Source organism: Neospora caninum, chromosome XI (assembly GCF_000208865.1).
Source record: "Neospora caninum Liverpool complete genome, chromosome XI".
NCBI classification, from domain to species: Eukaryota; Apicomplexa; class Conoidasida; order Eucoccidiorida; family Sarcocystidae; genus Neospora; species Neospora caninum.
In genome coordinates this window covers 2,198,435-2,219,691 of record NC_018397.1, presented here as the reverse complement: position 1 = coordinate 2,219,691, position 21,257 = coordinate 2,198,435, and the positions used below count along the sequence as shown (strand labels likewise).

Below are 21,257 nucleotides of genomic sequence, written 5' to 3'. Positions count from 1 at the left end.
TTTTCCTTCGCTGCCAGAGGCTGCTGCAACTGTAGGTGAAGCCGTTAAGATACGCTGCTGTCACTGGTCTACCGGCTAACTAGATACCACATTGGCCGTCTTGGAACACTAGAATGGTCCAGCGGAATCCGCAAGAACGTATTGCCTGTAATGAGCCAATCTACTCTCGTTGATCCCTCTCCTGGATAACTTCCTCGACATGTGAACACGTGTTTTCTTCCGTGCACCTCGCGCGTGCGTTAGTGGCAGTCGACCAATGTCGTAATATGGGGAAGCCTACCAACAAGAAAGTTTCCCCACGAAGTCAAAGGCACCATAGGGCAGCAAATATATTTTCATGCACTTTCAGGAGAGGGAGAGTGCAAGCTGTGAAGCACTGCCTTGGTTTGCAGGTACAGCTGAAGCATTTCCAAAGAAAATTGCCACCAGCGACATTTCATGGCACAAAACAAAATGAGAGCCGCTCCTGCGTGCACGCTCCACTGTCCACCGGGTGCAGTAAAAAGAACCGCTCGACAGCAATGCGCTTGCGGCACTAAAACGTGTTGGAATTCGCCAGTCAGCGGTTCAATATATATATATATATATATGTTCTTGCACAGGCAGTTCAAGGGTCAAATAGCGATCAGCTCTTTGTAGCTCCGGAGACACAGTCCGATGTGACAACGACAATGCCGACGAACACGGCAATGACAAGCAAACTCCCGAGCACGTAGCCAAAAATAGTCGAAGGCTTAAGTTGGCCCCCAGAACCTGGAGAATACCCGCCGAACTCCGGTTTCGTTGCGCCATCACCTTCGGTTTCGTGGGCCTCGGCAGTTTCAGTTGCTTGCTTCTCCGAGCCGGCGTCCTTCGACACTTCGTTACTGGGCACATCTACGGCGGAAAGAGCTTTCGATCCTTCCCCAGAAGACACGGCCTGCCCCGCGTTATAAACCTGCATTGCCACATCCACATGCGCAATCTTGCTGCTCCGCATGTCACACTCTTACAGCAATCAACGCCCTTTTACTACCGCAGGACATGAAAGAGTGCTTTGAAAAGTCGCCAGCGCAGACGCAAGGTGTCAAACAGTTTTAACCCATCGACTGAAACCGAAGGGACAACGAGGCAATACACCGCACGAAACGTGTACGCCGTAGCGTAGACCGAAGTACATTATTTCAGAAAACACGTATCGTTTACCTTGAAAACGTTCCAAGAAGGGGAGGCGGTGGTCCCAGTGTTGACGCGAAAGAATTCGGCGTTTTCTTCGATGAGTCTTGAAAGAGAGACACCTACGAGGAAAAGCGGGCAGCAGATGCGCATGATATGGGAAAAAATGTATAACGGATATCGCTAGTTGCCTTCGATCAGCATGACACGAGGGAAGAAAACTTATACTGACCAAGACAGTAGATCCCATTTTTCTCCGGAGGCTGGTGTGCAGTAGTACAACAGAAGTTTCCCGCGATTTTTGTCTCGATAAAACCAAGCCTGCGCAAGTGTCTGACACACGGTACTGCAAGACGCTCGCCGCGTGGAGCAAACGAAATTACGCCGCTACGTCGTCGGTGGACATTGGCGGGGGAGGCTGGCAGGTCAGCCATCAGTAATATAACTAGTACGCGGATTCGCATCAACCTATTTTCTGGCCAAGGCACAACCCGAGCGACACGAAATGGAAGCGAACTAGGGAAGCAGGGATTTAAGCCCCCAGCGAATCGCATCCGTGCAGATGACGGGGTGCCGACTGCTGGTATCTCAACCACTTACGTCGAAGGTCGACATCTTGAGGTTTCTGCTGAATAAGCTTCAAGACCTCCGTGATTTTAAAACGCTTTCCCGTTGGTGAATCGAAACCCAGAGCTACGATTCGGTGCGCCGGTTCCGCTGAAAAGTTGAAAAGGATACGAATACAGCACCGCGTCCAAAAGTGTTCCGTCGATACGGTACGAGGACCCAAAAAAGCAAAATCTGTGTAAGAATACTGCTCTTGATTATACGTTTTCGAGATGAAACTTGTCACCAAAAGGCTACACCGATCATACGGGTATTTGATTGAAGCAAGGAAAACAGACACGGGTAACCGACCTCAGAGGGGGCCTAGCTGAGTGTGGTTGAGAGTATTCGACCACTTTCGGGATTCAAGTACCCTTTGTCGCTGACACTACACGCGAACACGTCAGGCCACAGTAAAAACGGTCGGACAACATACAGCAAACTAGGACAAATTTTATACAACCCAGACTCACCAACTGGGACGGGAGGAAGCAGATACGGGATTGTACAGCGCTCTGCTCCCTTTTCTTCGCACACGCTTGGACGGACGACCAGATGCAACAGGCGTACGTCAGATCCGATCCCCGGCTCATCGATATCAGCAACGAGGACGATGCCCGCGAGAGGTTCGTACGAGGGGGCTTCAGAGACAGCTTGAGGCACGTAGGCAACTTTCGACGCTCTCTCCTCTCTAAACTCGCGACCCTTGATGCGGACTCCTCTGAGTGCAAAGAAGAGGCAGACCAAAAGCCAGTTACAGCGAATAGACGCTCCGAGCCCATTCCCTGCATCTGGTCGACGATTCTCCATTCTCGTGCCGAACAGCCCAAGAAGCTTCTTCTAGAGTCTGATTCCCGGGTAGGTGGGGTTGCTTACTGCAGTATTCCGCCCTGGAACGACTGCATAGACCCTGACCTTTATGGGCAGCGTAGTACCAAAGTAAACTTCCTATTTGAAAAACGGTATTGACTCGACTCCGCGAAAAGTATTCGCAGCATCGTCTTCCCGATGTCTGTGTCTTTGGATTGCTCCAAAGTGCAACCAGAATTATTGTTCGAATACCAGGTGACTGCTACAGTCTCACGATATTCGACAAAGTTGGGAGGTTTACTTCTCAAACATAGACATCTAACTTACTGTTTGTAGTCGAGTGCGAAGTGTTTGTTCGTGAGTTGTAAAGGACACCCGATTTCCTTAAGGCGAGTCTCTACAGAGGCTTTTGTGCACGGTGAGCCTTCGGCTGCTTCAGGGAGCGCAACTTCTTTTTCCAGGCTGTTACTTGACTTCGCTTTCTCTTTCGCCTGGCCGCCGACGCCTTCAGACACATCACCGTCAGATTCAACGGAGGGCGTGTTTTCTGGACCGCTCGGGATGGCCTCTTCTGCTGCTCCGCGCGCAATTTCTTGACTCATTTTGATTTTCTCATACGCCGTCGGGCCGAGGTCAATGTCATAATCGTTGAGTTTGCCATCAGACCCAATCCCCGACAGCGCGTCCGCTTTGGCATCCAGATTGTTGATATCTACGCACATACAGGAGAAAGATGGGAACACAAGATGTATACAAGAAGAGCACTGAAAACCGCCATGACGCCGTTGGCTGCGGCCACAAATGAACTTTGGCGGAGCAGCGTGGCGCTTGCCGAAGAAGGCAACAAAGCTTGGCCCAAGCACGGACCAGGGTTTGAGATTGCTCAAAGGCTGAACCTCCCGGCACTCCTTTCCGAATGCCTGCCGTATCTCACTTATTTGCAAAGAAAAGACGCACTGTTGGTTTTGCCCCAAGCAAATAGAGAAGATAGTACGTTTCCCAGCATGTACAAAACGTAGATTTTCATCCGTTGTATTGCAAAGAGAGTCTGTTTCGCCAACAAAGCTGGGATCCTCACCAACGTGACCCTTTACAACATGATCCACATGTGGATTTCAAAGTGTCTTTCAGCTGCTTGCCGAAACGATCGACAGGCGACACGTTCATCAGAAGAGAGATTTGCATTGGGCACCAACTTGCGGCCGAGCGAGACGAATTTCACAACCACTCCGATCTGTGATATACGTTAGGCAGCGACTTTCACAGAGTCCTGTTCTGATGTGACCTCTGGATTTCGGCTTGGAAACGGACACTGAGTTTTTCAAGCTTGATGGCTCGGGGGGCTTCACCGTTGTGGCCAGTGGGAGCATTGCCTAATGCACAGCACTGCGTATTCATTGTACAACTTCACTCAGGATGAGAATTTCGCAACTATTCGAAAGAAACCAAGCGTCTCAGCGCGATGCCAGTTCCCTGGGATTTCAAGTGCCTTCCTTATAATCTCGACGAGGGACAACCCCACAGGGGCACCACGATCGTCGAGTAGAAACAGTGACGCTCGTAAATCCCTACCTTGGCTGCCATCTTCCGTTGGCAAGCTTCGCGATGGAAAGGCAGAGACATCATTGGGAGGTGTAGTTTCTGTGCCTGCGTCTGACGCGGGCAACACGGGACCCGGCAAAGCTGTCACATCCGCGTCTGCCGGATCTCCACCCGAACCGGCGGTACCGCGAATGCCTCCAGCCGTGCGATATGCATCGTCGGCCAATCCGGAGAGTTCTAGATCATCGCCGTCTTCGAGGAGATCGTCTTCGGGGGAATCGTAAGGTTCGGACGTCTCAAGGAAGATCCGCGCGGAAGGACTCAATGAAGGTGATTCTAAATGTCCGCTGGAGTGCCGGAGGCGCGACCGCGGTGGAAGCGCTTGGACAGGCAAAGGCAACCCAGGCGTGAGGGACGAAAGACACAGAAAGAAAGGTAGGGCAGACAGAGTAAAAAACAGCAGGGCCTGTCGAGAGACATGTGACGACAGACAAAGGCGGAACGAACGGGAAGATCCCGGCGGGACCATGGCGTCGGGAGCCAGATAGCGAAACGAGCGACTGGGAATGGAGGCGGCCCTACTGGGGCTCGAGAGCCGCCCGCACAGCCTGACTATCATTTTCCTTGCAAGACCGGCAGGGAAAATGGGAATTGACTGGACATTTTTGGAAGAAAAGAGACCGACACTCAGCACTCCACGTCGAGAACAAGTTTGGCAACAATCAGAGTCCCGCGGCGTCCTGTGGCAACAGCGGCCTCATGGCTCGAGCTGTCCAGACACTGCAGGGACCGGGAAATCGCCTCCGATTTGAGCAGATAACTTTTTCTCTGACCAACACTTCACACGAAAAAAATCGGTGGCACAATCGCCGTGAATCTCCAATGAGCAGTCGTGCCGTCGTCTCGCCCTCAACAGGGTTAGCGAGCTAGTTGAGCGAAGGCTTTACCACGTGGCGCGTGCCGTGTCTTGAAAAACAAGATCCGCTGGGCATGCAAGGCACCACGCGCTGCCCAGTTGCGGTTTATGCTTGCATTCATCCTTGAGAGCAGACTTGTGTTCCAAAGAGTCATCCTGACATAAAACTCCTCGATTGTAAAGGGGACAGAAGGAGCGTCAGAGACTCGGTAGACGTGTTTTTGGCGGCAGCGTTTATGCTGCTCAACCAGCCAGTGTGGAGTGACCTTTTCGCGTTCTCTGCTGTCGACACCGCGCTCTGTCGACAGAGGTTGTGAATTTCTGACAAAAAAACACGAACCTCTGGAAACACAATGCTAGACCATGACACTTAAAAAACCCAATTCGTGCTGCGTAATAAATCCAGCTACCGACCTGTTAACGACATCCGGAGCTTCAGCCCTGTTCAATCACAGTGGAGGCAGCTGCGGCGCGGATAGGGTTACCACGGGTTTTGCTTGTCAGAAGAGAGTCCCCCCGTGAAGCCGCTATCATCTATGGAACTGTCTCACATACTTGAGAAAAGGTTCTAATGTTCCGCCATACACCTTTTCCCTCACACGATGAAACCATGCGGTTCAAGCTTACTGAAGTTGTGCGCTATAGCGGATTTCATGGTACAGCACGGTCGCAGTCCGAGAGAAGCCCGGACCCCTGACAGGAACCGATGCTCTTGAACCCTTTTTTGTCTGCCATAAGTAGCTGCTTTCATTTGTGGCACTTGTTTCACTTTCGGGTTTCGTTTGGCTGGCAAACCGGACTTGCATGCCGGAAATGGTTTTGTGTGCCTCCAACATATTTCTGCTCGACCGAACGCCACACGATGTTGTGGAACTTACTCTGCGTCAAGGTCACGCGACAGGAAGTATCGCTCACTAGATGCTCGGAGTTCCCGGGGTGCATCTTCTTGAGTCAAGAGCTGTAACGTATATCTTACACTACTGCGTATCACTGTTCCTCGATCGAGCGGACTCTACCGGCATTGATATTCTGACTACTGACGAATAGCCAAAAACTACGCTTAAGCCCACTGATTTCTGCACTATTTATTTAGAGTCATTTAGCCAGATGTTAGTACTTACCAAGTACGGATGTCCTGCAGCGAAAACCATAAAGGTTTCAGAATCACTGAGATTTTCTGTGGAGGTGAATAACCGCACTGCGCTGTCCCTGCCGCGAAGACGGGCCTGTGTCGTGCTGCTGAAAGGGTGCGTGAATCGCAGGAAGGGCACTTCACCCTTTCAGCGATTTTTCTTCTGTGATTCATCTTCAGGGATGTGCGTTTCGTGAAACCTTAAAGCGCTAGAAATTGGCTGCTATGATGTTTTCCGTGAACAGAACCGCCGGAGCTCGCCCCGACGGGCACTGACCAGCCGGTGGAAAACTTGAATCCGTGTCTAGACTGTCCGGCCGGCCACAATCAGTGCTATACGATTAACCATCTCGGCGGTTTGTGTTTCGAAAAGAACGGGCACCTCGGTTTCCCTGCTACTCAGGGACCAAGACAGCAACAGAGGAAACTTGAACCTTGGAACGCAGGTGTCCGATGCCCATGTCCACCGATGTTTTTTCCCTCCGAGTGACCTGCAACTTGAGGGATAGAGGCACTTTTGTAGGGATTTTCTTCTCCAGTTCATTGAATGCCTATGTTAAGGTCTCAGGACGCTCCACCTGAAGGGTGTAACGAGGGAAACTGCAGCGGAACGACTCGGGATTTTAAACGAGAGAATGGCGTTAGCCAGGAACTTTTTCGAGGGGGGTGGGTGAACGGGCTAGACATTTGCCTGCACATCCACGCCATTCTCTTGTTCTGACGAGAATTGAGCCTTTCTCCACGTTCCAGAGTATCGGTTATTTGTTGGGATCTTGAAAAAAGCTCGGAACGTCATAAAGCGCTGAGCCAACTCAACAGGGTTTCGAGGCCCGGAAGAAATTCGCCGCAGGACCCGAACGTTACGCCAAGGCAGGGGAGAGATAACAATACGTCGGCGAGTTATGCTTCTCGTTTCGTTTCCCACAATAGGAGACTCCAGGAAACCTTTTGCGGGGGAATATCCTTTTTCTGGCTGCAATTTCGCGGAGTACAGCACACTCAAAACGATCGAGTTCTTCAGACACCGTAAGTGCGCGTGATCTGAGCCAGCAAGAAGCCACCTTGCATGCGCGCTAGCGGCGTTTTGTTGGTCGGTTTTTTCACGCTTTGCTTCACATGGTCTGAAGTTTCCCAATAAACTTCGTGTTTGGTACTCTTTCCGCTCAATTTTCTCCGCCAATCGTCTCTTTCCTTCGGCGGGCTTTTGCGGACCCAGTGAGTCGCCGCCGCCGCCGCGTACGGGCAGAGCTCGCTCAGTAGGAACTGCGCGTTTCCGATTGGACGAAAAACAAGCGAACGCATCTGTGGATCTACACATCCACGTTTATTGAACACATATTTGTCTATTCGGATGCGGACATGCAGATGTGTACGAGGCGGACGGACGTGGCCTCTCTGCAATCCACTCTGCGCGGCTGTTTCTGAGACGACCTGGGTGTCTGCTAAGGCGTTTCCTTGATCCAGGACCGAAAGAAGCGCGTCCCCAGGGCGCTTTCTCTCTCGCTTCGTTTTCCTCTTTCTGCCGTTCGCGCTGCTTTACTTAAGAGCGGCGCCTTCTCCGACCCTTGCCTTTCCGCGCGATTCACCGGAGACAAAAAGGCGGCTTCTCGCTGATGTGGAAAAACTCTGTTTATAGTCGTTCTCTTGAGTACGCTTCCCGACGCCCTCGGACCTACCCCGCTTCTCCGCATTCGGACTTTTTACGGAAGGCTTCCTCTCTGCACAGCCTTCACTCGCTCCCTCGTGATGCTCCGACTGCTCGTTCGTACTCACAATAACGTGAGACGCTGTGTGGGCCATTGTTCCTCTCTCTCGGCTTTTCCTTTGGTTGTGCTTTCCATACACTGTGAAACTTGATGCCCCTCGTGCCCGTGAGTCTGCTCTACGATTCAGCCTCTCTTTTGCTCTTTTCTTCTTCGTCCGCTGTCGTCTCCTGCCGGGGTTTCGTCCGCGCGCAGTCCGTCTGGTTCCTCAAATGGACGCACACTTGCCAAGACCTTTATGCGGGCCTAAAAAGCTGGGCTGTGCAACAGACATACCCGTTCTTAGACGCCCGTACACCGTTTGATACACACCCTCACATATACATGTGGAGACGTAAGACATAGATATACATGGCGAGGGCTCGCTGTGTACATACCAGAGATTCTACAGAGCGTGGTATCTCTTCAAGTTAACGCCCCCACACGCGCTTGGCGGTCCAGTCTCCACTCTTGTCCCGCAAAAATCCTCACGGCCGGCAGGGCTGTTCTGCCGGCTCCTGTCTCAATGGCTTCTTTTCCGGAAGATGGCAGCGAAGGTGGAGGCGGAACTGTCGGGGACAGGACCCGGTCGCTCAATGTTCCAGGTCAAGGCAGAAATGACGGAGGCAGGTAAGCTAACTTTGATCCTGGCTTCGCTCTTCCTCTCCATTCCTTCTGAATCTTGGTACTCGTCCCCTCACCGCCCCAGTGCCCATCGACTCCTTTCATCACTCGAGTTGCGGATCTCTTCACTGACACTACACACACATCGATATACATATGTTCACACATACACTTGTATTTGTATACTTATGTGTATGTACATATAGCCACCCCGAAAAACTTACACCTCTCTGTATCGTTGCGTACATGTGAATTCTTTATGGGTTTTTGTTGTGTTTCCTTGGTCTCTCCTTCGGCGTTTGTCCTGGCGTTCGGGTGTTTTCTGCGGCTTCTCGACACGAGGCCAAAAGGCCTTGCGAGAAGCCGAGCCTGTCCGGTGCTGCGCGCCTGACGCGCGTCGCTCCTTTGTCTCTTCTTTTGCGCTGTTTCAGGATGCCTCCGAGCGGAGCATCCACGCCTCAGCCGCTGTCGTCTTGCGCCCCAACTAGCCAGGCGACTTCGCCGCCCTGCCCGCGGAGTCCCCTCGCGTCTTCGCGCTCCTCGCCTCGCAGCGCTCGCAGTGCTCGCCCGTTCGAAGAGGCTTCGCCGACCTTGACGCCCCGACGTGGAGAGGCTGACGCGTACCAAAGCGGCTTTCTCGCCAGTCCCTCCTCGTCGTTTTCTTCCTCGCGTCCCCTGGCTGTGAGTGCGGAGACCGGGGCCGGGCTCGAGAGGGCAGAGACAGCGCGGGCGAGCGCCGGAGCGGGTTTGGGCGGGGCGCCGCATGCACGCCCAGAGACGCAGAGGGACCGTCCGGAGACAGGCACCGCAGAGGCGGAAGCTGAGAAAGGCTGCGGCTTCGACGACGCAGCGGTGTATGTCATTTATCCGCCGGATCTCTTCGCAGCAGGCATCATTCCCCGGCCTCGGAGAGCTTCCCGAGATGCCGCCCAACACCGAGGCAAGCGCCGTGAGGCCGCCGCGTTGCCGGAGGCGCCCGGACGCGCCGAGAACCAGGGACACAGAGACTCTCTGGGGCCTCGCAGCTCACCAGGCGAGGACGTTTTCGACGCCGACGAAGCGAATGAGGTCCTCGCAGTGTGCAAATATCTCCTCGCGGCTGGCCGACTGCCGGACGTGCCAGAGTGGAGACCGCAGCAAGTCTTGCAAGGCCAGCTGCTTCAGCTGGCGGCCATTGTCCTTCCCACAGAGGCTGTTCTCCAGGCGGGCCCCGTCGCGCTCGAAGAATGGATTCGCAAATTCTCTTCGCTCTCTGCCACCGTCGACCTGGTCTCAGCTGACGCCAGAGGAACGCCCGGCAAGGTGAGGCGTAGGAAAATCACCGAGCATTCCGCATATCTGCTACAGTTACATCTTTCTCCCGTCTCTGTGTTTGTGCGTGGAGAGAGACGTTGACCGGCCATCATCTCCATATATATATATATATACGTTTATGTGTACTTATCTGTAAATATGTAGAGACTGCGAAATAAGTGACTCGATTTTTTGGGACCTAGGGTCTCCGTGTTTTGTTCTGGGAGTATCGCGTTCTTTTTGTCCCCTTTTTTCTTTCGTCGTTCACTGTGTGTGTGTGTGTGTGCGCCGGTTCCGTTCTCGTTCTTCTTCTCTACTCCCTTCTCGGTGTTTCCGGGAGCATCGCCCCCATCCCATCCGGTCCGCGCGCACGCGCCGCATTCTTTTCTCGGCTCGTTTCCTTCCCGCACTGTCTCCAAAAAGCCTCCAGTCTCCTCGCGGTCTCTTCTTGTCGCGACAAAAACACTTTCCTCAGCCAGGCAAGTCGAAGCCTTCCGCGCTCTCTTGCCAGTTCTGGGAGGCACAGGCGTTCCCGATCGACACTCAGGAGTCCGCGAGCGTCGAGGTCACGCCGTACACCTACGAAGCAGTTGCATGCGCGGCGCATGCGCCCGCAGGAGAGAAGAAAGAGGCGCCGCTTGGGCCCCGTTCTTTTTACGGCGAGGCCGCAGAGACGCAGCATCGGCGGGTCTTTGACGAGGCAGAGACGCAGGCAGCACTCGCGGCGTCGGGTCGCCACGGCGGCCTTGAAGCAGCGAGGGAAGGGACTGGAGCTGAAGAAGGGACGCGAAGAGATGACGGGGAAGATTCACGAGAAGGCGCCGTCACGCGGATCGACACGGCCATGCTCGGGAAAGCAGGGATTTCTGAGGATGTCCTCAGACAAGTTCGCTCCGAGAGATTCTGTTTCATCGTCGACATTCGAATCCCGATGAGTAAGCGGCGGAGAGACGCACATGGGAGAAGGCAGGGACACCCGGGGAAGGTGCGAAGGGGGGAGCAGAGTCCCAGCGGATAGAAAACGCCGCCGCGACTGACAAACGAGCGAGGGCAAGAAAAGAAGGGACCGAGAGAGGAAGAACAGCTCAAGAGGACGCGAGACGAAAACCGTGAGAAGGCCACAACAGCGATTGTTACACCAGGGGCGGGGGAAACGGAGCGGCACTATCGAGTTCAAGGTAAATTGCGGAAGAGGACCACAAGGAAAACTCGTATGCGTTTTCGTCTTTCGCTGAAACGCCACGAGGACGAAACAGGATGGGTCTTTGCGCTTTTATCTCCCTAAAGTGGTGATGGTTTTTGGGCCGAGAGCGTGAGAGCTGAGTCTCGCCAGGTCCCCGCTTTCCTTTCTTCGGACACTTTGACATCTTTCTCGTTCTCCTCTTCGTTCTGCACTTCTGTCTACACGTGCTGTGGGGCCCTCCTCCCTTTTTTTCTCTCTCTTCACTGGTTACTGGTCACCGCTCCCGCTTCACCCGCGGCGCTGGTCCGCAGTTGTGTTGTTCCGTCGATGTTCACTTCTTCTTCTCCTTCTCCTTCTTCTTCGTCTTGCTTCGCGTCTCTCGCGCGCGTGTCCGTTCCTGTGTCTCCACCTTGTCTTTCTTTCTCTCGTTTGCTTCTCTGTTGTCTACAGCTGTCAATCCCCAGTATCTTGGGAAGCTGCTGCTCCTCGAGTTGGCCTTCGCCGTCACGCCGGTCGACTCGTCGCCTCTCTCTCCCATCGACGCCATGCGGGAATCCATTCAAATCCCCTTCAGCACTTGGGCTGCCGCACACGGTCGGTCGCATGCCCTACACACCCACACGCATTTGTCGAATCTCCACTCTTGAGGCGGCCTGAGGACACTCATCGTTTTCCCTGCTCTCTCTCTCTCCACCGTTTTCCTCCTCGGCTCGTGTTGCCCCTCAGTTTTGCCAAAGACCTGCAGTTGTGTCTTTCCGATCCCGCGTTGCCGCCTTTTTGTCTCTCTCCTCTCTGGCTGTTTCAGGGCTGAGCGCGGCCTCCACGGTGTCTCTCCAGAGCGACTTGGCAGCTCCTACGCTCGACTTGCTGAGTGTCCCGTTCTCGTCCTCCTTGACGGGCGCGCGCTTCGGAGCGTTTTCGGCGAGGGACCTGCGAGGCCCGGGGACGGCAGCGTGGTGGGCGCCTCCACTCGGTGCGGAGGAACAGCCGCTGCGCGACGACGGCCTTGGCGACCGCCTTGGGAGGACGACGGAGATCCTTGTCCAGTCGCTCTCTTCTCTCGCTATCGGGGTGAGGCCAACGAAAAGTGACGCAAAAACAGAGATTCCGGCCTGGAAGCCAGAGAGGCTGCGCGTCGACGAGGGAGAGACACGTCGACAGGCCTCGGGCGAAGGAGAAAAGAGACAGGAAAGCAGCGAATCCTCACGAAAAGCAGTGCTCTGCTTGCGCCTTGTGCCTCCAGGCTTCCGCCGCGCGAACAAAAATGCAGAGTGCAGTCGTCGAGCACCGCGCGCTCTGCCCGCTGAGCGTCCGTCGGCCTCTTCAGGTCACAACGGCCCTCATGGATTCCTTCATGTACGTCCAGATCGAGAACACGACGGGTAAGCGCATTTCTCCTCCCTCACCGGCGTCACGCCTCGAAGAAGCCGTCCTAGACTTGCACGTTCCTCTGGTGGAGTTTATCCACGAAAAACCGATGGACAGGCAACGTGTGGCATTCGCCCGTCGTCTCCTCTTCCTCTTCTCTTGTTTCTTCGTCTTTTCTCTCTTCGTCGCCTCTTCTCTTCCCGTGTCTTCTCTTCTTCGTCTCTTCTTCTCTCGGTCCGTGCTGCTGTCTGTGTCCTTCCTTTCCTCTCGTTACGGACCGTTCACCCCTTTGTTTTGACGGTGGCACAACCGGATCTCCCTGGTAGACGAGAAGGACAAAAACTCGACAGCGTTCGCACTCAGCGGCTCACATGTAGATGTACGTGCACCTACCTCCGGTTGCTTACAAATGTGTAACTGTAGCTACATCTTCTATTTCCACAACGAACTAGGCCTTGCTCCCTTCTGCTTTTTTTGCAATTATTCATGTATATACATGCGTATCCATGTGTGTAGGTATATGAGTAGCTAAGTATGTATGCATTTATCTATACCTATAAATCTATATCTGTCCATATACCCATATGTTGAGGAACTGGTTGTATTTATGTACACTTGACATCGGCGTGTATATATTTCAGAGTGAAGTTTAAGCAGAGAACCTTTACTTTATCCCTAGAGGGGACGAGTGTCTCTCTGTGTCTTCATGTGTCCACACTGGAAGCTTTCCTCAGTTTTTTTTGGAAGCCGTACTTGACGTGTTTGAGTTTCACCGCGTCAGCATACTTGCGTATCTCTGCGTGGCTTTTGATTCGCCGAGCAAGTTCCTAAACAGCCTCCGGTCTCCGGGGTTTCATGTTTCGTCTCTTTCACAGAAGACGTCCCTCTGACGATTGAAAATGTTATTCTGCGAAGTGTGAATTCTCACGCCCAGGTACGCCCGCCGCTTCGCGACGCACCGACACCGAGAAGATACACAGCGGACTTGTGAAAAAAAGGGGAGAGACAGCCATGGAGAGATGGATACACAGTCTCAGACCACAAAATACATATCAATAGGCATCTGGACCTCTCCAAGCCCATTTACATATATATATATATACGTACGTTCAAATCGACCTATTTCGGTCCCAATCTCTCTCTCTGTATATATATATATATATGCCTGTGTTGTGCTTTTTTGGTAGGGAGAACTGCCTGTGACTCTTCAAGCTGGAGAGCAGTACAGCGTCTTGTTGCGTCTCGATGATTCCTTCCTGTCTCACCAAGCGCCGCGTTGGGAGTCTTCTCGCGAAGGTGCCGACGGAGGGCGGGGTCAGCGGGCGGGGACTCTGGGAAGAAGAGACAGCCGCTACGGCCCGTCGGGGAAAACGGTGTTGCCGCTCTGTCTCAAATGGTAAAGTGGAAGGCAAATGCCAAAAAAAGATGCGTTTCCACACACACACACACACTGACGTGAAACGCCACCTGAGGACCGCGGATTCACGTCTCTGTCTCCATTTCCGGAAGTCAGCCTTCGTACACTCCTCTTGAGTAATTTTCTCTCCATGTGCCTCCCCATTCACCTCGATCTGTCTATTCACCCATCTGTCTATATCTATATCTGTATGTGCACAGACGTGTTCAGCTCTATATACACGCATAATAACTATAGAGGGCGATAGGCACCAACGCACACTTCGTACATACCGTTATCTGTACATGTTGATACACAAGTATATACATATACATACATCATGTACATATATATATATATATATATGTATATAAAGGTAGAGATAGATAGATAGAGATAGATCGGTATAGATAGATAGGTGTGGATAGATAGGTATAGATAGATAGGTCTAGATAGACATACACGCGTATTTTGTGGCCTAGATATATGCATATATATTCATGCATATACCTGTGTACATACACGGATCCTGCGAGTGCATTCGACGTACGGTTCCTCGCTGTTTGTTCTCTTTTCTCTGGTTTCTGAGTGGCTTCTCGCGTTTTTCTCCCACGTCCACCTAGAGTTGGAGAGACTTCTGTGTCTGTTCAGGAGCATCAAAGACTCGTCGGGCCCCGCCGTGTGGTCGCAGTTTGGCGCAGAGTGTCAGCTGTCGACGCGCACGCCGCTGCAAGTGACGCTGAGCTGCGTCACGGAGCCTGGTCTCCAAAGGCTCGTCACGGCCGTCCTTTCCGTGGTGAATAGCGAGAGTTTCGAGGTTGACTTGCTTGCGCTTCTCCCTCGCGATGTCCACTACCAACATCACACGCAAAGCGTCTACCAGGCGGCCGGAGGGGCCGGAGACAGTCGCGCCGAACGCGAAGAAGGCGCCGCCGATGAACCTCCCGCACTCATTCCTCTCAGCTCCAAAAAGGATCTCGGGCAAGTTTTTACACGCACGCCTCTGTGCAGAGCGACGCTTATCTCTACACACGCCCACTGCTCCCGATTTACATTTGGAATGTTCATGCTTTTGCAGACAGATGCCCTGGGTCTTTGCACGCCTGTCGTTGTCTATGTCTATTTCTGTCTATCTATCTATCTATCTATCTATCTATCTATCTATCTATCTATCTATCTATCTATCTATCTATCTATCTATCTATCTATCTATCTATCTATCTATCTATCTATCTATCTATCTATCTATCTATCTATCTATCTATCTATCTATCTATCTATCTATCTATCTATCTATCACATCTGTATCTATCTACCCATTTATCTGCGTGTATCTATCTATGCTGTGCATCACAATGCATCTGCAAGGCAGAAAAGCAGAGACGACACATCTGAATAATCATTCGTTTGTCTTCTCGCATGTGCATGCATATGTATTTATATAGAGGGTGATCAATGTAGGTGTATCCGAATAAGTCCTGGTTTCGATGTGTGTGCGTCGTGTCTGGGTGTGTGTAAGCTCTTCGGCGGGTTTCTGTTCTAAATCGGCTGGGGATTTCTTTCTTTTTTTCAATGCAGACGCATTGCGCCCGGAGGCAGTCAGTCCGTGTATCTTCAGTTTCTCGCGACGCGAAGTGGGATGCATGCTCTTCCTCCCATTTTGCTCCTGGACAGAAGGAACAATCGAAAGATACTCGCCAGAGGCGGGCAAGTCATTGTTGCTCAGTAAAAACCCCTTCAATCTGGTCGTCGTACTCTTTTCCTTCTCTTCTCTCCTCTTTTTCCTCGTCGTCTACGCTTGCTCCTCCTCCTGTCTCCGCTCTATTTTCCCCTTCATCTTTCTCTCCGCGTTTTCCTTTCTCTTCCTAGTTCTCCCCGCCTTTTCCTTTCCTTCATCTTCGTTTTGTTTTTGAGATTCGCGCGCCGTAGCGCCCCCTGAGTGGAACGGCGCGAGGCCGTGAAGGCTCGCCTCTGCAGCGTGATCGCCTTTTCACTCTCTTTGAGCAAGGAAGCGAACCGTTCCCTTGGAGGAGTCTCTGACCCTCTCTCCGTTTTACAGAGGAGCCGCATGCAGGCGACTGGCAAAGATCGGCCAAGGCCGCTCCCGACGGAAGGGCATTTTTGTGAGAAAACGTGGCCTGCAGGAGCGCCTCTTGCGAGAGGTTTTGGTGCATCCAGGAGGCGTTTCCGGTGCCGTCCGTCTCGCTGCTCTCTTGCTTCTTCCACATGCCTTGCTGTCCGGTGTGGGTGGAAAATGGTTAATCGAACTTTTGTGTAAGGAAATTTCCACGCTCCGCCAGGTGCCGGGGCCTTGCCGACCCAGAAACGAACGACTCCCCCCGGAGACCAAAGGAGACACAGTTCAGAGTCTCCGTTGATAGCGCCTGTCCCCTCTCCTTTCTTTTGTCTCTTCCTTGGCTTTCTGATTCTCTCCTCTCTTGAAAAGCGAGTGACCTTGGTTCTCTCTTCCCCTCCCTCTGCGCCTCTCTGTTCTGAAATTCCAGTTTCCTCGCCTTCTGCTTTCCAGGATCGAATCCACCTGTCCTTCTCTGGACGGCGTCGATTCAGTTCTCGTCCCATCGGTGCTTCTACGAACTGCCTCCATCTGTCTGTATTAATCTGTCTATCTGTATCCATATCCATCTCTCCCCCTATTTCTCTGAATCTATATCCAAATCTATATGTATTGTCACCCTTCAGTCGATGCTTCTCCGCGCAAAAATGCATACTTTGTGAGGCCTTTCGCCCGGAGGTTGTTCTGCGGCACTCCAGTTCGAGCAGCCTAGAGAAAGCTCCTCTGTTTCACCTAACTCGTGGTCTGGAGAAAGCAGGAAAAACGGGGACACTGCAGCAAAAACCTGACGTTCGACTGGGGCGCCAGAGCCACGACTCCCCTAGGTCTGTTTTTGTCTAGGCGGGCATGCGCATTAGAAACCGACCACTGATGGGGATCCTGAAGAACCTTTCCGGACCCAAGCTCTCTCTTGTGCTTTTCAAGACCAAGCAGTGGACAGTGCAGAAAGTTTATATATGTAAAAATCCAACTGTTGTAGACAAGCTGGACGAATATCAGATTCAGGCGGCCTCCCGCCGCATGTGGGTCTAGTCGAAATGCACGAATTCTTGGTGGTATGGCATCTGTTTCGAAACTGGATGAAGGCTTTCGAAGTGGACCCGATGTTTTTTCTCCGCGTCCTTTTGGAGACACCAGGTGTCTCCGAAGCGAGAAATGCTTTCCATATAAAGGCCGCGACGTTGAAAATGCGAAGCGTTTGAAAGGCCACACTGTACCATCTCAAACGCAAAAACAGCTGGAACCTCGCTACAAACAAGCCGAGAGAACAGGCACGAAGCGGGGTGACAAAAGCAAATACAGGCGACAAGAAACAAAGAGACAAGAAAATGTAGGACGCGTCCACTTCCTTCCCACACACACACACACACAAGGGAGATGCAGAAAGTTGAGAACGTGTAGAAAAAAACGAGCTCTCCCTGTCCCCTGTGGAGCGTTCTCTCTCCTCGGCCATTTGCTTCACAGGGAAGAGAAGGCCTTCTTTGTTCTCAAGAGAAAAGAACGCGCTTTCTACTTTAAAAGAAAAACGAAAGTCCTTCCATACCTGTCAGTGAAACCCGTCTCCCTAACTGTCCGTTTTCCGTTCTCCGTTGTATTCTCTCACCTTCCCGTTCCTTTCCTTCCAAATGCTAAAGGTGAGGACACCCATCTCCTTGCGCTGCCCTAGAACCGCGATTTTCCAAACTGCCGTTCCCTTCTCTCGTCCCACCTCTCCCTTTTCTCCTCTTCTGGCTGTTCTGCGACGCCCTCTACCTCACGAAGCTCCTCTCCCTCCCTTTCGCGAGGCTCGCGTCTGTCACCGCCTCGTTCGCCCTCGCCCCCGAGTATCCCGGATTTCCCGTCCTCACCGCCTTTGCCTCTCTTTCGACCGTTCCTCAATCGTCTTCTCCCGATGACGTCCACCGTTCTACACCAGTTCTCTCTGAGACAGCCCCGCGCTGCCCGCCTCTCTGCCGCGTTTTCTGCGTCTCCCTTCTCGCCGCTTTTCCTGTTCCGGTCTCCCAAATCTCTCTTTCTTTCAGGTTCGCAGTCCGGAGGGATCTGTACCTCTTCGCCTACCCTCTGGTTTCGCGCGCTTCCGCTGCTTCTTTTGTCTCGTAGAGTGCAAGCAAGGTGTGCGTCCGAACGGAAAGGCCTGGGGTGTACGTACAGCTGCGCTGGGCCCAGTTTGGCCCCGGCTCCTCGAGCTGGAACCGCCCGCCGCTCAGACGAAAGCGGAGCACGTGCCGCAGAATGCATCTGCGGAAAGCGACGCCGCGCGAAGAGTTGAGAATGTCTGAGAAGCCGTCTCGCGAGATGAGACAGCCTCGCTGGTGCTCCGTGACCGTGAGGGCCAGCAGATCGTCGTAGCAGCACGAAAACGTGGTCTCGACGCAACACCCCGAATCGAACGAGCATTGTGGAAACCGACTCGGCGCGAGAACCAGAAATCCCTTCTTCTCCAAACGCAGCACTGCATCTGACCCCACCATCACTGCGCGACGATGCCGCCAAAAAGAAGAACGCCCCTCAGATGAAGAGGTGGAGACAGATTTGAAATTGCAGAAGGGGCAAGCTGACACTGGAAACTTCCCGAGGTCGCGAGGCGGTTCGTGCACGTGGCTGTGCCTCCGGCTCACGCGGCCCAGGCGCTCTGCGCTGGACCCTGACCGCTGCAGCGCGTCTCTTCTGTCTCCGGTCTCCTGTCTCCTTCCTCGGGACTCCGCCACTGCGATTCCCACTGACTGAGAGCGCCGAAGGGCCGAGGACGCCGAGCCAGCTCCGGTCTCGTGGCCCCCGGCCTGCCGGGAAGCCGAGGTCGCAGCCGAGCCGCCGAGTCGTTCTTTCTTTCTCCGTCGAGCAAGGACGGCCAAGTTGCGCGCCTCCTTGAGCCGCCAGGCGGGCAGAACCACACAAATGGAGGCTGCTTTCGCCTGCAGGAAGAAATCGACGGCTTCTTCGAGGAGCCAGCCGTCGAAAGACAGCTCGGCGTTCCCGAGAGGCCGTCCACAGGCTTCGCAACGGAACCTGTCTTGTGAAGTCTCGGCTCGCGAGCGCAGAGAGGCCGCAAAGAGCCGCGCTGGGCAACTGCGTCTTCGCGCACTCACCTCCACCGTCGCAACGTTGACACCGTCCAGCACCAGCGGCCGGAAACGAAAACCCGGTGGGGGCGCCGGCCGAACTGCGCTGAAGAGCCAAGAGGACGGCACGCGCCGAAGCAAGACCTCATCAAACGAAGAAACGGAAGCGAGAGCAGACGAGACAGAAGAGGAAGAAGAAGAGGAAGAAGAAGAGAAAGAAGAAGAGAAAGACGAAGAGAAAGAGGAGGAGGAAGAGGAGGAAGTACGCAAGAGATTCGTGTAGTGGCACGTTTTGCCGCAGAGGGTCTCTAGAGGCTTTGGTTGTCTGGTGTGGCTGTCGATGTGTTCCTCAGGAGGGAGACTTGTGGACAGAGAAGCACGAGACGAAGACCGAACGGTAGAAGCTGGAGCGAGAGACGGAACCTGACAAGAACTGAAATCTTCGGGAGGAGACGTAAGAAGACGTCTGCGGAAACGCAACTGGAGATTCCGCCAAAAGGCCAGCATAGATACCTCGCCTGTGCTCGCCGTGTCTTTTCTTTCTGCATCGTCTGAAGGCGCAAAAAAGAGAAGCAGGTCAGGTGAGAGAGCAGAAGATGCCGGAGCCGAAGGGGGGAAGGGTGTCGAAGGCGGCGGCGCCGAACGAGAAGACGGGACAGAAGCGGAATGGGAGATTTCCCGTGCACCATTTCTGCTGCGACGTCGGGAGCGGGGGGCGGCTTGGGCCTCCAGCTGGCCCCGCTCTGGAGGTGTGGGGAAATACCCAGGAGGAAACCTGCCGGGATGCATTCCGCCTTGGTGTCCGTTGTGTTGCTCCTTTCTGCGGTCCCTCAGCTCCTCTCTTTCTTTCCGGTTCTTTCGCCCTCGTCGTCGCTTGGACACGTACAGCTGAAACGGACTTTGCCGTTCTTCTTCTGCAGGCAAGGAGGCAAGAAGCGAGGAGCTCCGCTGGGTCTCAAACCCGCCTCCGCCAGCCGGCGAGGAGGGAGAAAGGGGAGCGGGGAGAGAAGACGAAACGAGCCTCTCGCCTCCATTTTCTCCCTCCTCTGCCGCCGATTCGCCCTCGCTGCCGGGAAGGAAACCAGAAGGGAAGTGAGGAGCGGCAGAGGAATTCGACACCAGGGGAGATGGGGGAGAGACGATTTTTTCGACTGCGGAAACCCAACTGTCTTTCTGGGGTGGGTCGACACCGGCGACAGAACAGTCGCGAGAGTAGGCAAGCACCGCCTCCTTCACCGCTGAGCCTAGGCACGTGTGAATGCCGAGGGCATTCGCGTCGATAGGAGAGGAACGAAACGCACGCTCGCGGAAACAGTGCTCGAGCACGTCTGCCAGAAAATCTTCACAGTGCACCTCGGGCGAAAAAGAGCCACGGGACAAAGAAGGCGAGGCAGAGAGAGAATTGGGAAGCGGCTCAGAGGCACGCCTCAACAAGACGTCGGAGAGGTCAGCGGAAAGCCACCATGTGGGATGACCCAGGGAAGCAGTCGAAGACGTTCTGGCTGCAGACGATTCACATGCGACTGCTGGAGACGAAGGTCTCGCGCCCTCTGCGTTTCTTCCGGGCATTGGGATAGAAGAGCAGAGGAGGGAACGGGACTGCACTCCGGACTCCCACGCTGCGCGAGTGATTGGACACGGAGGAAGCAGGCCTGACAAACAGTGTTTTTCTATGTATTTATTGTTCGACCGAATTCCTCCCTTTCATGCCTGTTCCGGCCGTTTTCTTGCTTCCCTCTGCGGTTCCGTGCGCTTCGCCTCCTCAGTCGCTTTCCACGAGCCGTTCCAGCAACTTGTCCGAGAACCATCTAGAATCTCGAATTCCGACGGTCCAGCGCAAAAAACTCAACCGCCGTTGTACCGCTGCCCAGTCTCTCCGAGGGGAATGTGCCGACGCAGCCGCCTTTCGTCCCTGGTGCTCTGTCGGGTAGAAAAAGGTCTCTGTCCGCAAGCGAGACTCAGGCGAACTACGTGGGTTCTCTCCAACGCCATGATCGCAAAAGCCGTGGTCCTTGGCACACGTGCGGTGTACGTACACTTCGCACACTGGAGATATGTGCAGCGAACTGCGCCGGCTGGGGCACACTGCGGTTTGTCTTGAAATCTGCCAGGTTTGTCGGCGCTTCGACTTACGCACGCGGAGCCGACATGGCCGGTAAATTGCAGCTCTCAGGTGAGCGACGAGCGGATTTTTTCACAGAAGCAAAACGGCTGGCCCCCCTCGGTAAAACCCGTTGCAGGGAACAGGACTGCAATCGCGGTGGTGTCGGGCGGGCCAGAGGCAACTTCCCATGCGATAAACCGATCTTTTTCGACGACAAGAGACAGACCTCCACAAAAGGAGCGTCTTTCGTGAT

At 53.8% G+C, this 21,257-nt stretch overlaps 3 protein-coding genes across 3 annotated transcripts; 1 reads left to right on the top strand and 2 right to left on the bottom strand.

The window, feature by feature from the left end:
• Positions 1 to 625: 625 nt before the first annotated feature.
• Positions 626 to 4,642, bottom strand: NCLIV_055760 (conserved hypothetical protein; the record flags this gene model as incomplete). The annotated part of the gene is made up of 6 exons (XM_003885130.1): positions 626 to 937; positions 1,186 to 1,277; positions 1,756 to 1,872; positions 2,235 to 2,482; positions 2,899 to 3,283; positions 4,144 to 4,642. 6 exons carry the CDS (start codon positions 4,640 to 4,642, stop codon positions 626 to 628), a joined length of 1,653 nt encoding a protein of 550 aa, XP_003885179.1.
• Positions 4,643 to 8,429: 3,787 nt separating this feature from the next.
• Positions 8,430 to 13,771, top strand: NCLIV_055750 (conserved hypothetical protein; the record flags this gene model as incomplete). Its single annotated transcript, XM_003885129.1, has 8 exons — positions 8,430 to 8,533; positions 8,959 to 9,829; positions 10,296 to 10,755; positions 11,454 to 11,597; positions 11,809 to 12,074; positions 12,247 to 12,385; positions 13,247 to 13,305; positions 13,559 to 13,771. 8 exons carry the CDS (start codon positions 8,430 to 8,432, stop codon positions 13,769 to 13,771), a joined length of 2,256 nt encoding a protein of 751 aa, XP_003885178.1.
• A 4,124-nt stretch (positions 13,772 to 17,895) lies between these two features.
• On the bottom strand, positions 17,896 to 20,469 carry NCLIV_055740 (conserved hypothetical protein; the record flags this gene model as incomplete). The annotated part of the gene is made up of 1 exon (XM_003885128.1): positions 17,896 to 20,469. The coding sequence occupies one exon, from the start codon at positions 20,467 to 20,469 to the stop codon at positions 17,896 to 17,898; it is 2,574 nt and encodes an 857-aa protein (XP_003885177.1).
• Between the last annotated feature and the right edge of the window lie 788 nt (positions 20,470 to 21,257).